The 19052-nt window shown below is 37.5% G+C and overlaps 2 protein-coding genes across 8 annotated transcripts; one reads left to right on the forward strand and one right to left on the reverse strand.

The window, feature by feature from the left end:
• Positions 1–9047: 9047 nt before the first annotated feature.
• Positions 9048–10611, reverse strand: LOC145169106 (uncharacterized). Its single transcript, XM_079087671.1, has one exon. The coding sequence runs from the start codon at positions 10388–10390 to the stop codon at positions 9404–9406; it is 987 nt and encodes a 328-aa protein (XP_078943797.1). The 5' UTR covers positions 10391–10611; the 3' UTR covers positions 9048–9403.
• Positions 10612–14659: 4048 nt separating this feature from the next.
• On the forward strand, positions 14660–18605 carry LOC145169107 (uncharacterized). Of its 7 annotated transcripts, none has more exons than XM_079087672.1 (8): positions 14660–15035; positions 15134–15172; positions 15350–15445; positions 16291–16664; positions 16738–17079; positions 17160–17267; positions 17974–18098; positions 18235–18605. In XM_079087672.1, exons 6-8 carry the CDS (start codon positions 17163–17165, stop codon positions 18353–18355), a joined length of 351 nt encoding a protein of 116 aa, XP_078943798.1. In that variant the 5' UTR covers positions 14660–15035; positions 15134–15172; positions 15350–15445; positions 16291–16664; positions 16738–17079; positions 17160–17162; the 3' UTR covers positions 18356–18605. The 7 variants fall into 7 exon arrangements, with proteins under 7 accessions (XP_078943798.1, XP_078943800.1, XP_078943805.1 ...); XM_079087674.1 differs by having other exon boundaries at positions 16738–17057; XM_079087679.1 differs by having other exon boundaries at positions 16744–17079.
• Positions 18606–19052: the final 447 nt, after the last annotated feature.

A 19052-nucleotide genomic window follows, 5' to 3' on the forward strand; every position in this document is an offset into this window, starting at 1 on the left:
ATGATCCCTTATCTAATGGACAAGTCATTGACAAAGGTCAGAGTTCGTTGACAAGATCAGAGTTCGACAGCGGCTTTAAGAGCTACGATTGCTAGTTGGTTTTTGAAGTCATACTCAATAATAGTTTTAGACTTATCCAAGTGGGAGACTGTTGGATTAATGTCTAAGTCCATAACTATATTTGGTATGTACTTGACCCGACCCGACATGGTCCATTTGGGTTGCACTTCACCGGCACAATTTATATGGATAGTCTTTTGAGAATAGTATATTTATGATTTATATTAATATATTATAAGTTCTAATATATTAATATATAATCATATTATTTAATTAGTATTGATCAAGAATTAATTTATAATTAATTAAGTGATCAAAAGGAACTAATTAAATATGGACTCTTAGATATATATGTGTAGTGGGCCAAGTTCATTTAGGTTGGGCTAAGTCTTCATGGATAGTCCATGGAGCTTTAACCCATGGATCCTAGGAAATGAAAGGTCATGGGTATTAGGGTTTAACCCTAATCCTCCACACTATATAAAGGGTCTTATGGTTCATGAAATTGGGCTAGTGGCTAGTGTGGATACACTAAAGAGGGCAATAACCGATTTCATATGTGTGAGCCAAGTATCCATATTCTCTAAAGTCTTCCAAGGTGTTTTGGTGATTTGTGATTCCACTTGAGGCTTCCACACTATTGGGGCTAAGCTCTTAAAGTTCAAGACTTCAAGCTTCATTAAAAGGTATGTATTCTAACTTGTTATATTACCCAAGTATCAAGGATTGTATGCTAGATAGGGTAATACCTTGGAATATTCATATTTGCATGTATAATAGAGAAAACACAGATCCAAGGTATTTAGGGTTGCATGTACACTTAGGAGTGTTAGAATGCTCAAAACCCAACAGAGGTTGTGCGAGGCGCCAATCTTAGCCCTGCCAGAGGGCGTGGAAGATTTTGTAGTGTACTGCGATACGTCCATTTCAGGTTTGGGTGCAGTCTTGATGCAGAGGGGGCACGTCACCGATTACGCCTCGAGACAGTTGAAGCCTCACGAGGCGAACTACCCGACGCATGATCTGGAGTTGGGGGAAGTTGTTTTCGTCCTCAGGATTTGGCGGCATTACCTTTATGGGGTCCGTTGTACCATATACACGGACCACAAGAGCCTGAGGTACCTCATGGATCAGCCAAATCTGAACATGAGGCAGAGTCGATGGCTAGATGTGGTGAATGATTACGATTGTGAGATCCTCTACCACCCGGGGAAGGCCAACGTCATGGCCGATGCGCTTAGCCGCAAGACAGCCCCGATCAGAGACATTTGTTTGAGGATGACGGTGGTGACTCCGCTTCTGGTGCAGATCCGAGAGGCCCAACAGGAGGCTATGAAGGAGGAACATCGGAAGAGCGAGCGTATTGTGGGTCAGGTTTCCTCCTTCGACTATGATAGCGATGGGTTGTTGACGCTCCATCGTAGAGTGTGGGTTCCGTGTCATGGAGGTGTGCACCAGGTTTTGATCGAGGAGGCGCACAAATCTAGGTTTTCTATCCATCCCAGGGCGACGAAGATGTACAAAGATCTTCGTCCTGACTACTGGTGGCCCTGCATGAAGCGGGATGTAACTTGGTACGTTGAGAGGTGCTTGACCTGCAGGAAGGTCAAGGCCAAGCACCAGAGGCCTCACGGAAAGACGCAGCCGTTGGATATCCCTATGTGGAAATAATAAGATATTACTATGGATTTCATCACGAAGCTTCCCAGTACCGTACGGGGAGTGGATTCAATTTGGGTCTTCGTGGATCGATTGACCAAGAGTGCCCATTTCATTCCAATCCAGGAGAGCATCTCGACTGAGAAGCTGGCCGACATCTACATCAGAGAGGTAGTAGCTCGACATGGAGTGCCGGTTTCCGTGATTTCTGACCGAGACGTGCGATTTACTTCCAGATTCTGGAAGCAATTTTATGACGAGTTGGGTACTCGTCTGCACTTTAGCACGACTTTTCACCCACAGACGGATGGTCAGAGCGAGCGGACCATCCAGACGCTGGAGGATATGCTGTGGGCATGCGTCATGGACTTTGGTCGTAGCTGGGATACCTACCTTCCCTTGGCAGAGTTTTCCTACAATAATAGCTACCACGCGAGCATCGACCGCCCTCCCTTCGAGATGTTATATGGGAGGAAATGCAGAACCCTGATATCCTGGGGTGAGGTTGGGCAGAGGGTCATGGGGAGTATCGAAGTGGTACTCAAGACGACAAAGAGGATCTAACAGGCCAGGAGCAGGCTTCAGACTGCTCAGAGTCGGCAGAAGAGCTACGCCGACAGACACCGATCGGACCTGGAGTTCCAGGTCGGGGATATGGTCCTCCTGAAGGTGTCAACTTGGAAAGGTGTCATCCGATTCAGGAAGCAGGGCAAGTTGGGCCCCAGGTACATTGGTCCTTTCAGGGTTGCAACCCGGGTGGTCAAGGTGGCGTATCGGCTGGATCTGCCAGACGAGCTTAGTCAGATCCACAACACCTTTCATGTATCCCAGCTGCGGAAATTCATGGTTGATGACTCTGTGGTGGTGCCCCTAGAGGATATTCAGGTGGACGACATCTTGAACTATATCGAGCGTCCGGTAGCCATCCTCGACAGGAAGACGAAGGATCCAAGGAACAAGAAGGTCGAGTTGGTGAAGGTGAAATGGCAGCACCACAAGGGCTCAGAATGGACTTGGGAGTCGGAGGATGAGATGAGGGAGCACTACCCCGAGCTATTTCCAGATGCAGCAGACTTCGAGGACGAAGTCTAAAATAAGTGGGGGAGATTTGTAACGACCGGTTCGTGGTATGTATTTTAATAAGAATTATTCATATTTACAAAGGGACTCGACGAGTTGGAGGCCCCAAACTCTTCGAGTAGGAATGGGATATTTTCTTGGATGCGGGACTTGAAGTCTACTCGATGAGTCAAGAAGTGTCGACTCGACGAGTAGGTTTGCCAGAGTGAAACCCTAATTTTTAGGGTTTGAACCCTATTTAAACACTTTATCTGGCCTCAACTACAGCCTCCATCACCTCCAGACCTTAGTCACGAAAGCCTAACCCATTGTGATTGTTCTTGAGCAATTGTTGTGTGTTCTTGGTGATTTGAAGCTTGATAAGGAAAAGGAAGCTTGGGGGTTCAAGAGGAAACAAGTAGATCCAGAGATTGTGCTCCATTTCCAGTTCATTTGAGGTATAAAGTCTATACCTTGTCTATTGGTTTACTAGATCTTTTCATGGGGTAGTTTACGGCTTTTTGGAGCATAATAGGGAACCATTCATGGATGCAAGCATGTTTTGGGGTATTAACTTCAGATCCAGAGTCTTTGAGGGACTCCATGGCATAAAGGTGCCAACTTTGAGCTAAATGACCCATGCATGAACGTAAAGTTCGAAACTTTACGTGATATATCGACCCTAGGAGACCAGATCTACGTTTTGGATGCATTAAGCTAGACTAAAATCGACTGCATGGATTTAGAACATGGGGGACTCGACGAGTTGCTCATACAACTCGGTGAGTTGGATTGTGGTCCCCCAACATTTTCTATTACTGAGTAAACTCGCTGAGTCTAGGAGATGAATCAGCGAGTAGGACATGTTTTGGGTTCGACAATTAAGGAACTCGACGAGTCCAAGGAGGAATTCGGCGAGTTATGAGTAAAAGTTCCCGACTACGTAGTAAGGAAGAACTCGACGAGTTCATGAAAGGACTCGACGAGTAGGATCAGGATTTCTGGGTTTTATGGATTATGGAACTCGATGAGTTGATGGACCAACTCGCCGAGTTGAGTCAACCAGAAAATTGACTTTGACCAGGATGTTGACTTCGACTTTGACCATTGACCAGAGTTGACCCTTAAAGGGGTTGTGAGGATGATAGAGTAATTAAAGGAGATTTGTTATGTGTAGGAGTTTGAGAGGAGCTGATCATAGAGCCGAGGACAGTACAACTACTACAGAACATCAAGGTGAGTTACCTTCCAGTAGAAGTGGGTCTAAGGCACCAATGCCGGCCCACTAGTAAGAGCTAGTATACTATGATGATATGTGATAGAGGTAGAAGGGTTAGGATAGACCCCAGTATCAGTCGATATGGGCCGAAGGGGTATGCCAGCACCCGAATAAGCTAGGCAGATCCAATAATCTGTGAGCTTTCGACCCCTTTTCAGTTCCCAGATACACTACCTTCTTACTTCTATAATCCAATTTCTTCAAGTGATTCTTGGCTATCTTCATATGTGCGATACGCCCAAAAACCCTTAGGTGACCGACATTCGGCTTTCTTCCAGTCCACATCTCGTACGGTGTGATCTCCTTGAGGGCCTTAGAGCTCAATTGATTCAAGATGTAAACGACATGGCTTACTGCTTCTCCCCACAATACATCAAGTACTTTCATTGTCTTTAAGCAGCTTCTAACAATCTCCCAAACTGTTCGATTCCTCCTCTCTACAACCCCATTCTGTTGTGGGGAGTAGGGTGAGGTGTAATCACGATTGAGCCCAGTTCCATCACAATACATGGTGAATTGGTTTGAGAGAAACTCTCCTCCCCGATCTGTTCTAAACATCTTTAATTTTTCTCCAGTTTCCACTTCAACTTTTGTTCTAAAATTATTGAAAGCCTGAAATGCCTCATATTTTGTTTTTAGCAGGTACACCCACATTACCCTGCTGTAATCATCCACCAGTAGCAGGAAGTACCTGTTCCCGACTGGTGTTGGTGGTGAGACTGGACCACACAGATCACCATGTACGAGTTCCAATCTTCTCTTTGCCCTGAAGCTTGTACACGAAGGGAATGGATGTCTGGTTTGCTTCCCCATAAGACATCCTTCACAAGGTTTAGATGGAATCACCATCTTCGGAATTCCCTCAATCAAACCTCTATCAACCATCAGTTTTAATGAGGTGAAATTTACATTTCCTAACCTTGTGTGCCATAGCCATGTAGGGTCTTTTATTTCAGCAATTAAACATCTTGAATTGACTTCTTCAAGTTGAATTTTATAGAGACAATTTTGGGATTTTTGTACCTTCATCAGCAGCCTCCCTGTGCTGTCATGAATCCAAAGGAATGGTTCTTTTATCTTGATCTCATCTCCTCTTTCTGATAGCTGACTGTAACGCCTGTAGATCCGGGCTAGTCAATTTAGAGACAATGACCATCAAAAATGAGTTTTTGATGGAAGATTATTTAGAAGGAGTAATCTTAACCAAGTTGTAGAATATGTCACAAGGGTTCCTACATATCAAGAATGCCGAAATCCGAGTTATAACGAAGAAGTTATGGCTCGTCGAAGTTTCGCGACAAAACCGACATGACACTACGTGACGTAAATAGTGAATTTACGATAGAGGACTTTTTGGCCTTAGTGATCTAAACAAAAGTTGTAGTATACGTTAAACCGAGAGCGTGCATAAAAAGAACGCCCAAATCTGACTTCGTATGAGGAAGTTATGATTTTTCTAAGATTTGGCCTAGCAGTGCACGACCCGAAACTCGAATTTTAGATCGAACGATTTTTGGCCAATGCGACCTAAATGATAATTGAAGATCTCATTAATAGGAACTCAACGAAAAAAAGACAGACGAAAACAAAGTCCGTATGTAGAAGTTATGAATTTTACGCGGACATTTAACAGTGTAGTCACATTCTACTGTTAAATTTATGATCGGTCGAGAATTAGCCGACGGAGTCAAAAGGAAAGTTGTAGATCTTATTTTTACCTACGCGTGGATATAAAGAAAGTCATAAACAGAGCTCGTATGCGAAAGTTACGGATTTTAGAAGTCGGAAGTGTGTTGTGCGAAAATGGGTGATGTGGCACAATCTTGGCCATTGCTTTCTTCCCAAGTCTTGCCACCAGATGGTGATATGTGGCACCAAGTTCAGCCATATTTCACCCTATAAATAGAACCTCTCCCACCCTCATTTTCTTCACACGTTTCCCATTCTTTCTTCTCTCTACACTCTCTCTAAACCTTCCAAAAACTCCCCTAGCGCTAGAAGAAAGCCCCAGAGCGCTCGACGGCTCCGAGAAGAAGAGCTTTCGGCTCGGAAGTCCTGCCCCTGTAGAGCCTGACTTCTAGCCAAACCCCCTCGTAGGTAAGATACGCCTACCTAATTTTTAATATAGCTTTTATGTAAATATAGTAACGTTATTAGGACCTTATAATAATTATTTGAGCTATTATTATGGGTTATATAAGTGTCGTTATAGTATCTTTTTAACCACTTGTGGTACGGGCAATCCGGTTTGAAAGGCCGCCTGGGTTGTTGGATTTCAGAAGTGCTATATGCCAAAATGATCCTGCCCTCCGGTGTTTCATGTCTGGCCCCTGTCTGTACATAGTGGGTGAAGAGTATTGTTTTAACGCTTATATAATAGTAATAATAGCAAGACTATTAATTAGTCTCGTTGAACATTAGACTAAATTCTAGTGGTAATGATACTAGGTTTTGTCAAAGGAAAATTGTTTTAAGAGTAACGAAGTGCTGTCCGAGTTCCGAGTCACCACCTTTACAGGTGAGTGCATAGTTACTTTCATCTTACACATAGATATGAAGTATTTTATATAAATTACGTGCTATGTGTGTATACTGTCTGAATACTTGCTGTCTATGTTGGATGAAACGTTTTATACATGTTTTAAATGATCTAAACTGTATATGTATTTTATATCTACAAAATATGTTGGGTAAAACATGGGTAGATTAGAGGTGAGATAAATGATGAGCGATAAAAGATGAGATAAATGATGAGCGATGAAAGATGAGATGAATGATGAGCGATGATATATGAGTGATAAAATATGGTGCGAAGTGATGACCTAAGTGATGACCTAAGCGATGAGCCAAAACGATGAGCCAAACGATGACCCAAGCGATGGCCCCGTCATCTAGCAGAGTATGGATGACAACCACGGACTATTCTAGACAATCTAGTGGAACACTAGCAGGCTCGCAACCTGTAGGTGTTGTGAACGATGTGTTCACCCGGTGTAATCTAAAAAAAACCCATTGACATGTATTGCGAGTGGACTCTCGAAAACGATACTGTCAATAAACGAGATAAACCCTGGCGACTATGCAGACTTAGTGCTGATTCCTTAGGATACTCCTTAGGAATGAATGAACGAGGAATAGCTGAATCTTAGGGAAGATCCTTAAGAGTAAAGAAGATAATGGGGATGGGTAATTGGGTTGATTGTTTGATGTTGAACATAATAATTATATTATAGTGGGTTGAAAACCCTATGTACTCACCAGGTTTCCCAACCTGACCCACTCAAGCTTATTTGTATCACATGTGTCGATATGAAACTACTTTACATTGAGAGATTTAAAAGAGATGTAGATCACTAGTGTAAATGAATGTAAGTTCTGTTTATGCTTATGTTTCTGTATTGACGATGACATCCCAAATGTTTTAAAATGGATAAAAATACATTTCTTCGGAAATGCTTTGATAACGTATTTATCATGTTTTTTTTTCTGGGAACAAATTCCGCAACATTTTTATTAAAAGAGGTACTTTGATTTTTATAAAGCATAAACAAAATCGGTCTTTTCTGGCTGAGAAAATGGGGATGTCACACTGACCGAGACTGATACTGTTAATGCACAAGTCAGGTATGTAATACACCTCTTCTAATCTTCTTATTTCACCATTTTTGCATTGGAAATCGATTGACCCCTTTCCTTCAATTCTTACTTTGGATTCATTTCCGAATTTGACATACACTTGTATTTCTTTGTTCAGATTGTGGAACTTCTTATCATCACCAGTCATGTGATTGCTTGCCCCTGTATCAAGATACCATAGCCTTGACTGGTTTGTCTCTCCACCTTTTGTCTTCAATGTTGGATGCACTTTCTCCTCATTTAGAAACACTTCACCTATTTCTTCTTCACTTTCCAGGGACATCAACAGTAGTGCAGGTTCAGAGTCTTCTCGTATCAGGTTGTTCTCGTGGCTTCTCTCCTTTTTTGGGTTCTTGCACTCAGCTGCATAATGGCCATATTCCTGGCAATTATCGCACTGCACTGTGCTTTTGTCTTGATTGCTAGAGGCCCCATGACTTCCTTCCTTTTGGTGATTTGACCCACTTCTGCCACGACCACGTCCTCCACCATGTCTACCCCTGCCTCTGCCTCGTCCCCGTGAGCCTCCAAAACCTCCTCTATGCGAATTGGATTTAGAGTCACTATCTCCTTTCTTCTTGTTTCTCTCTGACCACTCTTGATGTGTCAAGAGAAGCTTTTGATCATCACTTTCGGTATGCCCTTTAATCCTTTCTTCATGTGCTTTTAATCTGCCAACTACTTCTTCTACAGTCATTTCATCTAGATTTCCAAATTGTTCTAGGGTTGAGGCTAATTGCAGGAATTTGGTTGATACTGCCCTAAGCAGCTTCTTCACCACATAGGCTTCATCTACTGTATCACCTAGAGTGCGCATTGAACTAACGATGTTATCTACTTTCACCGCAAATTCATCCACTCCTTCCGACTCTTTCATGGTGAGTGACTCAAACTCAACCTTTAGAGTTTGTATTCTTGCCGTTTTTACTCTGTCAGCCCCTACAAATCTTGTCTTTAGAGCCTCCCATGTCTCTTTGGCTGTTCTCTTTTCAGCTAGTGACATCAAAAGATCTTCTGGTATCCCTGGTAAATAACTGCTAGTGCCATTTTATCTTTCTTGGTGTCCACAACTATATTTGAAGTTATGGGTTCTACTGCATCCCATACACCATGAGCCTGCATGAAGACATGCATCTTGATTGCCCATGCTCCATAGTTTGTTCTTGATAAAATTGGATAGTGGAGAGTTATTTGACCTTCTTTGTCACCATTGCCATTGTTTCGTGTCATCTCTTCACGAGGTTGATACTTGGGCATGCACCAGTATTAGCTTTGATACCACAATGTTGGTATTTGATCAGTTTTTCACAAACCGTTCTAAAAGAAACAATGTAACAAAAAGAAAAACAAAGTATTGAGGCAAATGCTTCTGGTGTGTTTATTCAAATAAAAACTGGGACAAAATACACGTACAATAATCCAAACCCATTTGGGCCAATACACAAGGCTTACAACAATGGGCGAATCTAGAAATACACAATAATATTACAATATAATATGATCCGCTAACAATAATCCATCTAATCTGATTACCATCTTCTGAATTTAGCCATAACTAACTTGTTTACTAGTAAAAACACATGTACATAATTCCAGAACTACTAAAGAGAAATAAAAAAAATAAAAAAAAAAAAGTTGAAAAATGTTGAGGTAGCTAAGACCTGCTGCTTTCTATGTATTTTCATCATCAGATGATATCAACTGGACTTGTTATTTGGTCCTTGAAATTGTAGAAGCATAAGCGGGACTGGGAGGAAGAGAGACGGGAGGTTGGACAATCTTTTTGGTCTTCTTCTTTTTCTTCTTCAGTGATGACTGTGACTGAGAAGAAGCCGAGGAGGATGATATTTGAGGGAAGCCAACATTCTTATTGTTTTTGATTTTTTTCTTCATACGACTGATGGACGCGGAGAATAACATTTTGACCTTCCTCTTGCCTTTGGAAGGAGTCTCTTTGATCATCTCCAGCTTTGGTTTCCAACCTCTTCGAGATCCGACTACCAGTTGCTTGTACTCTCTATGCAATTGTGGAGTCGTGCACAGTAAATCAGCAGCCTCTTTCAGATCTATCAATTCCTTACCACGATGATGATTACCAGTAGCAGCAGTAGCAGCTTGATCCATCATCAGCTGGGATATGAATAGCTCTGAAACACGAATCCTGAGAGTCCCAGATGACGTTTTTTGTATATCAAATGGAGAGCATGAACTTGCTGCTGCCTTCTTCAGAAATGCAGCCTTCATCTTCATGTTGCCATTACTATCTTCCCTGTCTTGTTTAGAAGAAGCTGTAAAGGAGGCAATAGTGACAAAGGAAAGAACTGAGTGGAAGAGATGAGTTGGGAGTAGAAAATAGGTGTGGCCGGGCTGGAGGCGTTCGTGTTGGGAGAGGGGCGGAATCTTTTGTCCTATGTAGAAGGAATCTGATCTGCAAACCATGTACTCCTCTGTCATCACCTCCGAAACCCTGATGGGCTTGTGGTAGAGATTAATCTCCCCGTCTGGTTTGAAAACCTTGATTACTTTCCTATCCTTCTTCTTTTTCTTCTTCTTCTTCTTGGTCATATTGGAATTCCTTCTATTTTCATTATCTAATAATGGAAGGGATGACTGGTTGGTGGGTGATACGGAGGAGGAGGCTTGAAATTGCACCGCGTTTCCTCCCATCAAGCACTGGAAACTACTCATAAACTTCATCGTAGCTCAGGTCTTACAAGAATTATCCACGCTTGGAATCTGATAAACAATCGGTTAGAACTTATATATATGTATAACTGGATACAGCTAAATGGTTAGTAGTAGTAGCAGCAGCCTTTAGACGACTAGTTATGCCTGCAAGAGAAAACAAGGATCAACCCATAGTCAGCATCTCTCTCTACATTAGAAGCCACCCGATTTTGAACGGAATGGACAGGTGACAGTATTTTATTTTTGGCGTCACTTCAAAACTTTTTATTTCAGACGATTTGCTTTGACCATACACACAAACATATAAGCTTTAATTTAATCTTTTCTAAACGTTTGGAATTATAAAATAATATACATTTTTCAAGTAGGCTGGACGGCCGGCCACGCTTTCTATACATTTTCTGAAATTGACCTTTAGTTGTGGTGGTGAATTCTTTTTGCCTTAACCGTTTGATTATTGATTTCAATTTCGAGATTTCTTCTTACGGCATTTAGTTTATCAGCTGAGAATGAATAGTACATGGTACAACTTCTAGTTAACAAAAATATACAACCTTGAAGTTATACATACAAAATAAGAGTCAAAAATAAGATTCTACGCATACAGATGAAGAAAAATAGCCTTTGAAGCAAAAGATTCCAAAGAGGAAGTGTATTTCTGGTCTTGACATATTATTTTTTTTTTACTTTTTTTCATCCATCCTACTTACCTTTTTCTTTAATATATCTAGAGTATATTACAGAAATGTGCCATATGTTTTGGTCAAATATCAAGTTTTACTTTTTAAAAAGTTAACTAATGGTTTTCAAATCTTGTGGTTTAGTCTATGTAAAATACGATTTTACCATATATATATATATATATATATATATATATATATATATATATATATATATATATATATATATATATATATATATATATATATATAAAGTTTAGGTTATTGTATTCAAAGTAATTATTGTGTTATTGTATGCATAAATATGGACCAATAATTTTACTTATTTTAAAAAGGTGATTAATACATATTATTGAATTAAAAATAATCGAAAAATACCGTCTAATTTAACTAGAAGGGTATTTTGGTCAATTAATATAGATTTAATAAAGGAAATTTGCATATTTTAAGGGATCATTGATTCTATTAATTTTAAAAATCCGATTTTACAAATTATAAGATTTTTAATTCGGACATTCTGACAAAATATGTTTGAGTATGTTCAAAAATAAAAATATTCTAGAACCATAAAATAATAAAAATATTCTTGAACATATTTCTTGTAGAATAACAAATTCTCGAACCAGTAATTGAAGAATTAAAACAAAAATTATATTAATTCTTATAGAATACATGTAACAATTGCTAAGAATTACATTTATTGTTAAAGAATAAAACTAAAAAACTTTCAATTCGGGAAAAAAACATCAAAATCTAACAAATACACTAATTTATTCTAAAAGAATAATGTTGTTAAGAGGCGTCGTTCAAATTTCGTGGTCCGTTCTTCAAGCATCAGCTTTTGTGGAAACAAATCCAATGAATAAATTAGTGAGAAAATATCCATATTCCATTCCAGCATAATTGGAATTCGTGATTCCATTCTGATAGAATTGGAATTCATTTACCAATAATTATATTAATTCGGGGCATTCTAACAGAATATGTTCATGATTATCATAAAAAAACATTCTTTTATGATAGAATACTATAAACAAAGAAATACCATTCAGTTGAAGCATTTTAGCGAGCGCTTGGTGTGCATCAAAACAAGTTACAATTTCCTGTAAAAATTAGACAATCAGAACAAATTCTCAATAAACCTAAACATATCAAGTCTATCAGAAAACCATTGTACCTTACATTCGTTTCTATCAGATTATCGTTAATCTATGCCTTGGAGCTTGTAAATGTAAGCAATTTTGCACATGTTTCGTTTAATGTCATCATTCAAGACTGTATTTTTGAATCATCCAACAAAAGATTCCTAATTTCGTACATTTTTATTGGGGATTTCGTTTGGGATAGATCAATAAGAAATCAGAAAATAAGAAAATCAGTTTTCAACAGTGCATTTGAAGGGTGAAGAGTCAACTAGTGGCTTGTTATTTCACTCTAGATCAACAGGAACCTGTGATCGGTTTCAAGAAAGCAAGAAAAGAAAGAAGGGTGTGATCGATTAAAGAAGAGAAGAGATCTAATTTCGAGTTTAATATTGAAACCTGCGATTTATTCTTGTATGTGTGGCGTCGATAAAAGGTGGAGACAGAACAAGAGCCATATCGATTTTTAGGGACGTGATTGTTGAAACAAGAACATGAAGAACCGAGGAAGGCACACAAGGAGAGCTGCAGTTTTTTTCTTATTTCCTTGGCTCATGTCGATCAATTTTGCAAGAGGTGAAGGAAGGCAATCCTATTCTCGTCGATTTTGACCTGTACATGCGAATATGCGACGGGCCAAACGGTGGTTGTTGCCTTGCTGGTCGCTGCTTGCTATTGATTATGGAGGGAATGAGTCAATGACGGCTGGAAGAGTCAATGACGGCTGGAAGAGAAGGGACGTGATTTTGGTGTTGACAAGATCAGCCGGTGACAGGCAATTGATACACCTTCCCGCTTCTTGCTTCAGCACTTGGCGGACCTAGGTAGATGGTGGTTTTAAAAAGCCAATGAATAGAGAAACCCTAGGTAGCTGAAGTCAATGGTTACCATAATTATAGGATATTATTTGTGGAAACCAATTATCAAATTACCTATTTACCCTTATTTATTTATTTAATTATTTATTTTTATTTTAAATTTTGATTGACCCACATTTATGCATACAATAACACAATAATTACTTTAAATACCTGAACCTAGCTCTCTCTCTCTCTCTCTCTATATATATATATATATATATATATATATATATATATATATATATATATATATATATTGAGAGAGAGAGAGAGCTAACATATTGGTGAAGACTGTGTGTACAATTCTTTGGTGTAAGATTGAAAAAAAAGTAAAGATTTGATTTTATTTATCATGAAATCTACCATGTATCGCCCAACCCATGTTCTTTTGACCTACTTCATATTTTCAGCTATAACTTTTTTTTTCTTAGAGAAATAAATTTAAAAAAACTAAAGTTCTTAAAATTTAATTGTTTACAAAATGAGCATAACCATGAAAATTTGAAAGAAAAAAAAATTAAGACAAATTACATAAATTGTCTTTGTAGTTTACCAAAAGTCACAAACTCAGTCATTGTTAACTTTTGTTTACAAACATGGTCCCTATGGTTTTTAAAACTTGCATTAATGGTCCTTTTTGCTAACAACGTTTGTTTTAGTCCGTTACTGTGAGATTAATTTGGTTTTTTAGGTAGCAGAGACTGAGTTTGTGACAACGGATAAACCATAAGGAGCATTTATGTACTTTTTTTTATATATTTTAAGTTTACGAGTTTGTGGCTTTTCTAACCCTTTACTTTTTATATTTTCATTTTCATCCTTCACTTTGAACTTTGTAAAATGTTATATTCACCCTTCAATTTTTAATTTAATGTCCCAAAAATCATAGGTGAAAATTTTATTTTTAATTCAACCTAAACCATCAAATATTCATATAAAAAAATCCAAAGGTATGTGATAGTAAAATAGTTATCAAAGTGCAATTCCCAAAATCATAAAAGTACGAAAAACATGGGTGGATGCACTATGATCAAGCGGGATCCTTCACTTTCGAATTGGAAGTACTTGAAACATAAACTTAAACCGTAAGCACAAAGCTTAGTGAGTTCCCCAAATACCACATATCACACATATCATACACACATAATACATGTATATCATGCTAAAGCAAGTACGAGTCTATTCCACCCCTAAGTCCCTTCCGACTCCCTGAGTCCCTTTCGACTCCTTTGGTATCTTCCAACTGGTACATGTCTATTTCACCCCTACAGCTAAGCATACAATCATACTCGCAAAAGTCACAAAAGACATCAAGCTTATACATACATACCAATAAGTGTCACAGAGATCATTACTATCCTACTACATAATCCAATGGATCGGCATTGGTGCCACTACAAATAAAAAGCCATTTAGTGGCACACATTTTTGTGGCACTTAATTTTTATACCACTAATTCACGTTTTTAGTGGCACTATCCATGTGCCGTTAAAGGAAAAAATAATTAACTCTCGTATCTTCCCTCTTTCCACCTTTTCTTAGAATCGATTTTATGGACCGTTCCTACTGAATCTACTTAAACACAACCACGCTTTCAAGTTACATACCTCTCCTACTGAATCTACTTAAACATAACCTCGCTTTCAAGTTCCATTCCTCTCTCTCTCTCTCTCTCTCTCTCTCTGTAAAAAAACTCATTGATCACCACCGTTTCACATTTTTCTATGCCACCAACCACCTTCTCCACCATATACAATGGCCTCACCACCTTCTCCACCATCACCATTAACCCTACCCGTCACATATTCTCCCCAATTTAAACAAATGGCACTCAATCAACTAAACTGCAAAGAATAAACACACACTTCACAAATGAGTTGCTAATTCTCCGGTATTTTTCATGATCTGAAAGCCTTTCCTTCTCCTCCGATCAGTGGATTGACGTTCTGGTCCTCGACGGTGGTACTACCAGGTCATGTACACTACTATGTCTCCATTGATTTTCCCTAATTTCCTCTTAACTCTGTATTTGTATTTGTATATATTTATAATTATATAATTAAAAAACAGGTCTTCGACTTCGTTTTCGTTTTTTCCCCAATCCCTATGGTAATTCGGTCATTCCTACTTGTGTGTTTTGCCTTTTTATCTCGTCGACTGCCAAAAATAGGGAATATTGCCTTACTCTATCCCTGCACAAAAACACAGGGTGTATGATCAATATTCTGCACTTTAAATTGAAATTACTTTATTGATATATCCTTACTTTTCTTCTATTTCATACAGAAATGGCTTCAATTTCTTCGAGTCCTCGTACAGTAGAAGAGATCTTTAAATATTACAGTCGTCGTCATGGCATGGTAATTCGTGCTTTAACTCATGGTAATTCAATTTGTAACCCTAACCCTAGTTTTAACCCCCAAAATCTTCCGATTTTCACTTGCTAGTTTCTAAATATATTTTTTTTTCATTTTTTTTCTCAAATGTTGAAGAATTCTATGGCATTTGTGATCCACTTTCCATTTTGAATAGTTCGGCATATCATTTTTTCTTATTGGATTTCAAATTGCTTTCACACACACATACAAACAGATATAGAATAATTTTTTATTTGTTTATGCTCACACTAAAATTTCAATGAATAACAATGCACATTTGCTTCTATTCTAACTTGATAACTTGACTTAAAAATGGTAACTAAAAACCATCCAACTTTTGAAAACTATTATATAAATAATTCAAATTTCTGAAACAAAATCATATTACAGTTATTCAGTTAAGATTTTGGAAGAAAATTATTTGAAATTTATAGTGGCTTTAGTAAAAGTATTTTTTAAGAAAAGTACATTACTATTTGTTGCAGTTATATGCTATAAAATCAAATCCAGGTTTCTGGTGGTATTGAGAATTAAGTTAATAAAGTTATCAAAGTTTACAGAAAGTATTAACAAGTAATAACCTTTGGCCAATTTCAAGTTGAGAATTTGTCCACATGAACTAAAAACGTACAATATTAAAAGAATTCATATTTCTGAGTTTTGACATGTGAAATTAAAGAAAATCCCCTTAAAGTTCAAATAATTCCATTGAACTGAACTTGCTTGAGATCAACCTAAATGCATCATAATTTCTTTGGGGATTGAAGTTGCGAATCTCTATTTTTAATATATAAGTTATTATGGTTTGTCTTTTTAAATATCAAAGTAACTTTGTGTTGGTACATCTAGGAAGGAAAAACCATGAGAGACATGAAAAGTGAAGATATGATCATGCAGAACAGAAGAAGCAGGACAAAGGGTAATGAAGAAGAGAAAGAGGGGATGGATCCATAAATTCAAATGAAGGTTTCTCGCAATGTAAGGTGGAACGTGGATGTATGTACTGACTGATGTATGATGGTATTTGTTTGTTGAGTTGGGTGACAGGTGGCAATTGCAACAGCAGCCAAAGAAAAAGTTCTTCTCGGGAGCTGAAAAGAGTGAAGGAGGATTTGGATTCTGCAAAAAAAAAATGTTGTGAGCTGGAAGAAGAAAATAAAATTCCCCGAGAGGTTAATGAAATGGAAAAGGGCGACCACCCTGCACATGATGATGATGACATGGTATGTATGTCTTTTAAGTTTTAGTTTAATTAGTAACAATTTTTCAAAGAAGTTAATTGGCTTATTTTTTTAGATACAGATCTGGCTGGAGATGTTATTAGAAGAAAAAGGGCGTTTGGCACATGAGAATTCAGTATACGCACATGAGAACATGCATTTGAGAGAATTAATTGAATACCACCAACTCAGTATGCAATATTTGGTGTATTGAGATGAAGCCACTTCAGATGTTCAAATTGACCTATCTACCCCTGCTTCTGTTTGTGCATATGCTTGGTCCCGACCAATGGAAACCTCCCACCGACCATGACTTACTACTTGTAAGAGTGCATTATCTACGCTGCAAAGAACATCTTTAGTTGAAAAAATCAAGAAACGAGTCTCCTGAAAAATGTGAGTTATAACCGATGTAGAGGTATATTACCATAATAGCCTTTTGATACTACTTATCTTTGTGTCCTTTATCATAAATTTAACATTTATTTAACCTACCAGGCTATGAAAAGCTATATTTATGATGTTGACCCTTCACTCGCTTCATGTGGAATTGCTATTGCAAAACAACTTGCTCAAGTTGATTGTCATGTCCTCGAGGCACCAAAGGTGTGTGTAATATTTTTCTTATTCATTTTTTTAGTTTAATAACAAGGTTTGTGTGACAGGACATTTTTGTAAATTGCTAGTATCTGTTTTTTGCTTTATGTATGTTTTAATTCTTTTCTCTTGTAGAAGCTTTTCACTGCCATTAAAATCGAGAAATGGGTATTTGTTAATTTTTCTGGCAAGTGTGATGCAAGTTATCTTTTGTGGGAGCTCTTAAATTATGGAAGAAATAAAGGAATCATAAGTCAAATTTAAACATATGTTTACTTTTTTTAGCAAGTGTTTCGACTTAGACTTGATTTTGATATTTTGATTAATAGATATTGATCACCCATTTTCACAATTGGAAGAAGAACCACAAAATCGAAAATATGGCCATGTAATACGTACGGAAAAAATGTTTGACCAAGTTTTAGAAAAACTCTCTTGTGCCCCTCAATTTCTCGTTTTCATAGTATGTTTTATTATGCCATTATCTTTTCAAAAGCCACATAATTAGTTAATAGACATTACATGTAAAAACATATAACTTTTTTATTGTTTATTGTTTTAGAAACTTTGCAATTTATAGTAATTTTGATTAAATTATTAATTGTGCAAGTCTATTTATGTGGCAAAAAAATTACACAAAAGGTAGAAGGAATGTCTTTTATGGCGGCAGGTATGTTTTAAATTTTGTTTCTTTTTTATATAAACTTTCTTGAAGGTAAGCCAAATGAGTGCTATTAGAGAAGAACTTAGAGATAATGATGAAGTGGCTGCATTTGAAAGAAAGATGCAAGATGCTGGAATGCCTCAAAATATTTGGAAACATGCTCATAAGGAATTAAGGTGTGTTTTTATTAACAGTTAAAATACACTTTTTGGTCCATGAGTATGAGGGATGAACTTTTTAACTGAAAAATAACTGTATCTTAGTTTTTAGATATAATTTTTTAAACTTTTGTTTAAAATGTTTTTTTATCAGGAAAGTGAAAAATATGCAAGCTCATGGTATAGTAGCTCATGTGTTTACCTTGAGCTTCTTGCTGATATGCCATGGTAGACAAGAAGAGACAACAATCGAAGAAGTTGAATTGAACTTATAGTTGTAGAAGATATACTAGTCAAAGTCAAACAAAAGATTATTGAATATCTTTGCAAGGTTAGAAAAACATTTAATTTTTCCTAGGTAGCGCCTGTTTGTTATGATTAATCGTGTAAGGAATGTAATGTTTCATTCCATTGGATGAAAAAGAAAATGTTGTTTATTTTGTCTCATGTATGAAATTTTTATTACTTTTTGTGTGCTGTAATTTAATTATTTAATGTATTATAAAATATAGAATCTTATGAGTATATACCCATGCAAAATGTTCCACGATTTTATTTTTTATTTTTTTTATTGTGGCAAATATAAAATACCATTAAAATCTTAAAATGTGTAACTAAAAATAACATGATTTTTTGAATCAAATGAGCATTCAATGGCATAAAATATGTGCCACAAAAAACTTTTCTTTTATTGTGACAAATAAAAAAATGCCACTAAAAGCCTAAAAAGTTGCAGCAGCAAAAACAAAAAGTGTCACTAAAAGGTTTTAGTGGGAGCGTTTCTAATGACATTTATTATGTGTTCCACTCATTCTTTGAGAAGCTTTTAGTGACATTTTTTTAGGTTTTTAGTGGCACTTTTTGTGTGCCACTAAATGACATATTTTTTGTAGTGTGCCTTTGACCCACAAGTATAGTGAGGAAACTCACCTCAGTCTGAAGATAGACAAATCACACTTACGGGCTGCTACT

The sequence above is a fragment of the Lactuca virosa genome, chromosome 4 (genome assembly GCF_052849685.1).
Source record: "Lactuca virosa cultivar CGN04683 chromosome 4, Lactuca_virosa_CGN04683_v6, whole genome shotgun sequence".
NCBI lineage: Eukaryota > Viridiplantae > Streptophyta > Magnoliopsida > Asterales > Asteraceae > Lactuca > Lactuca virosa.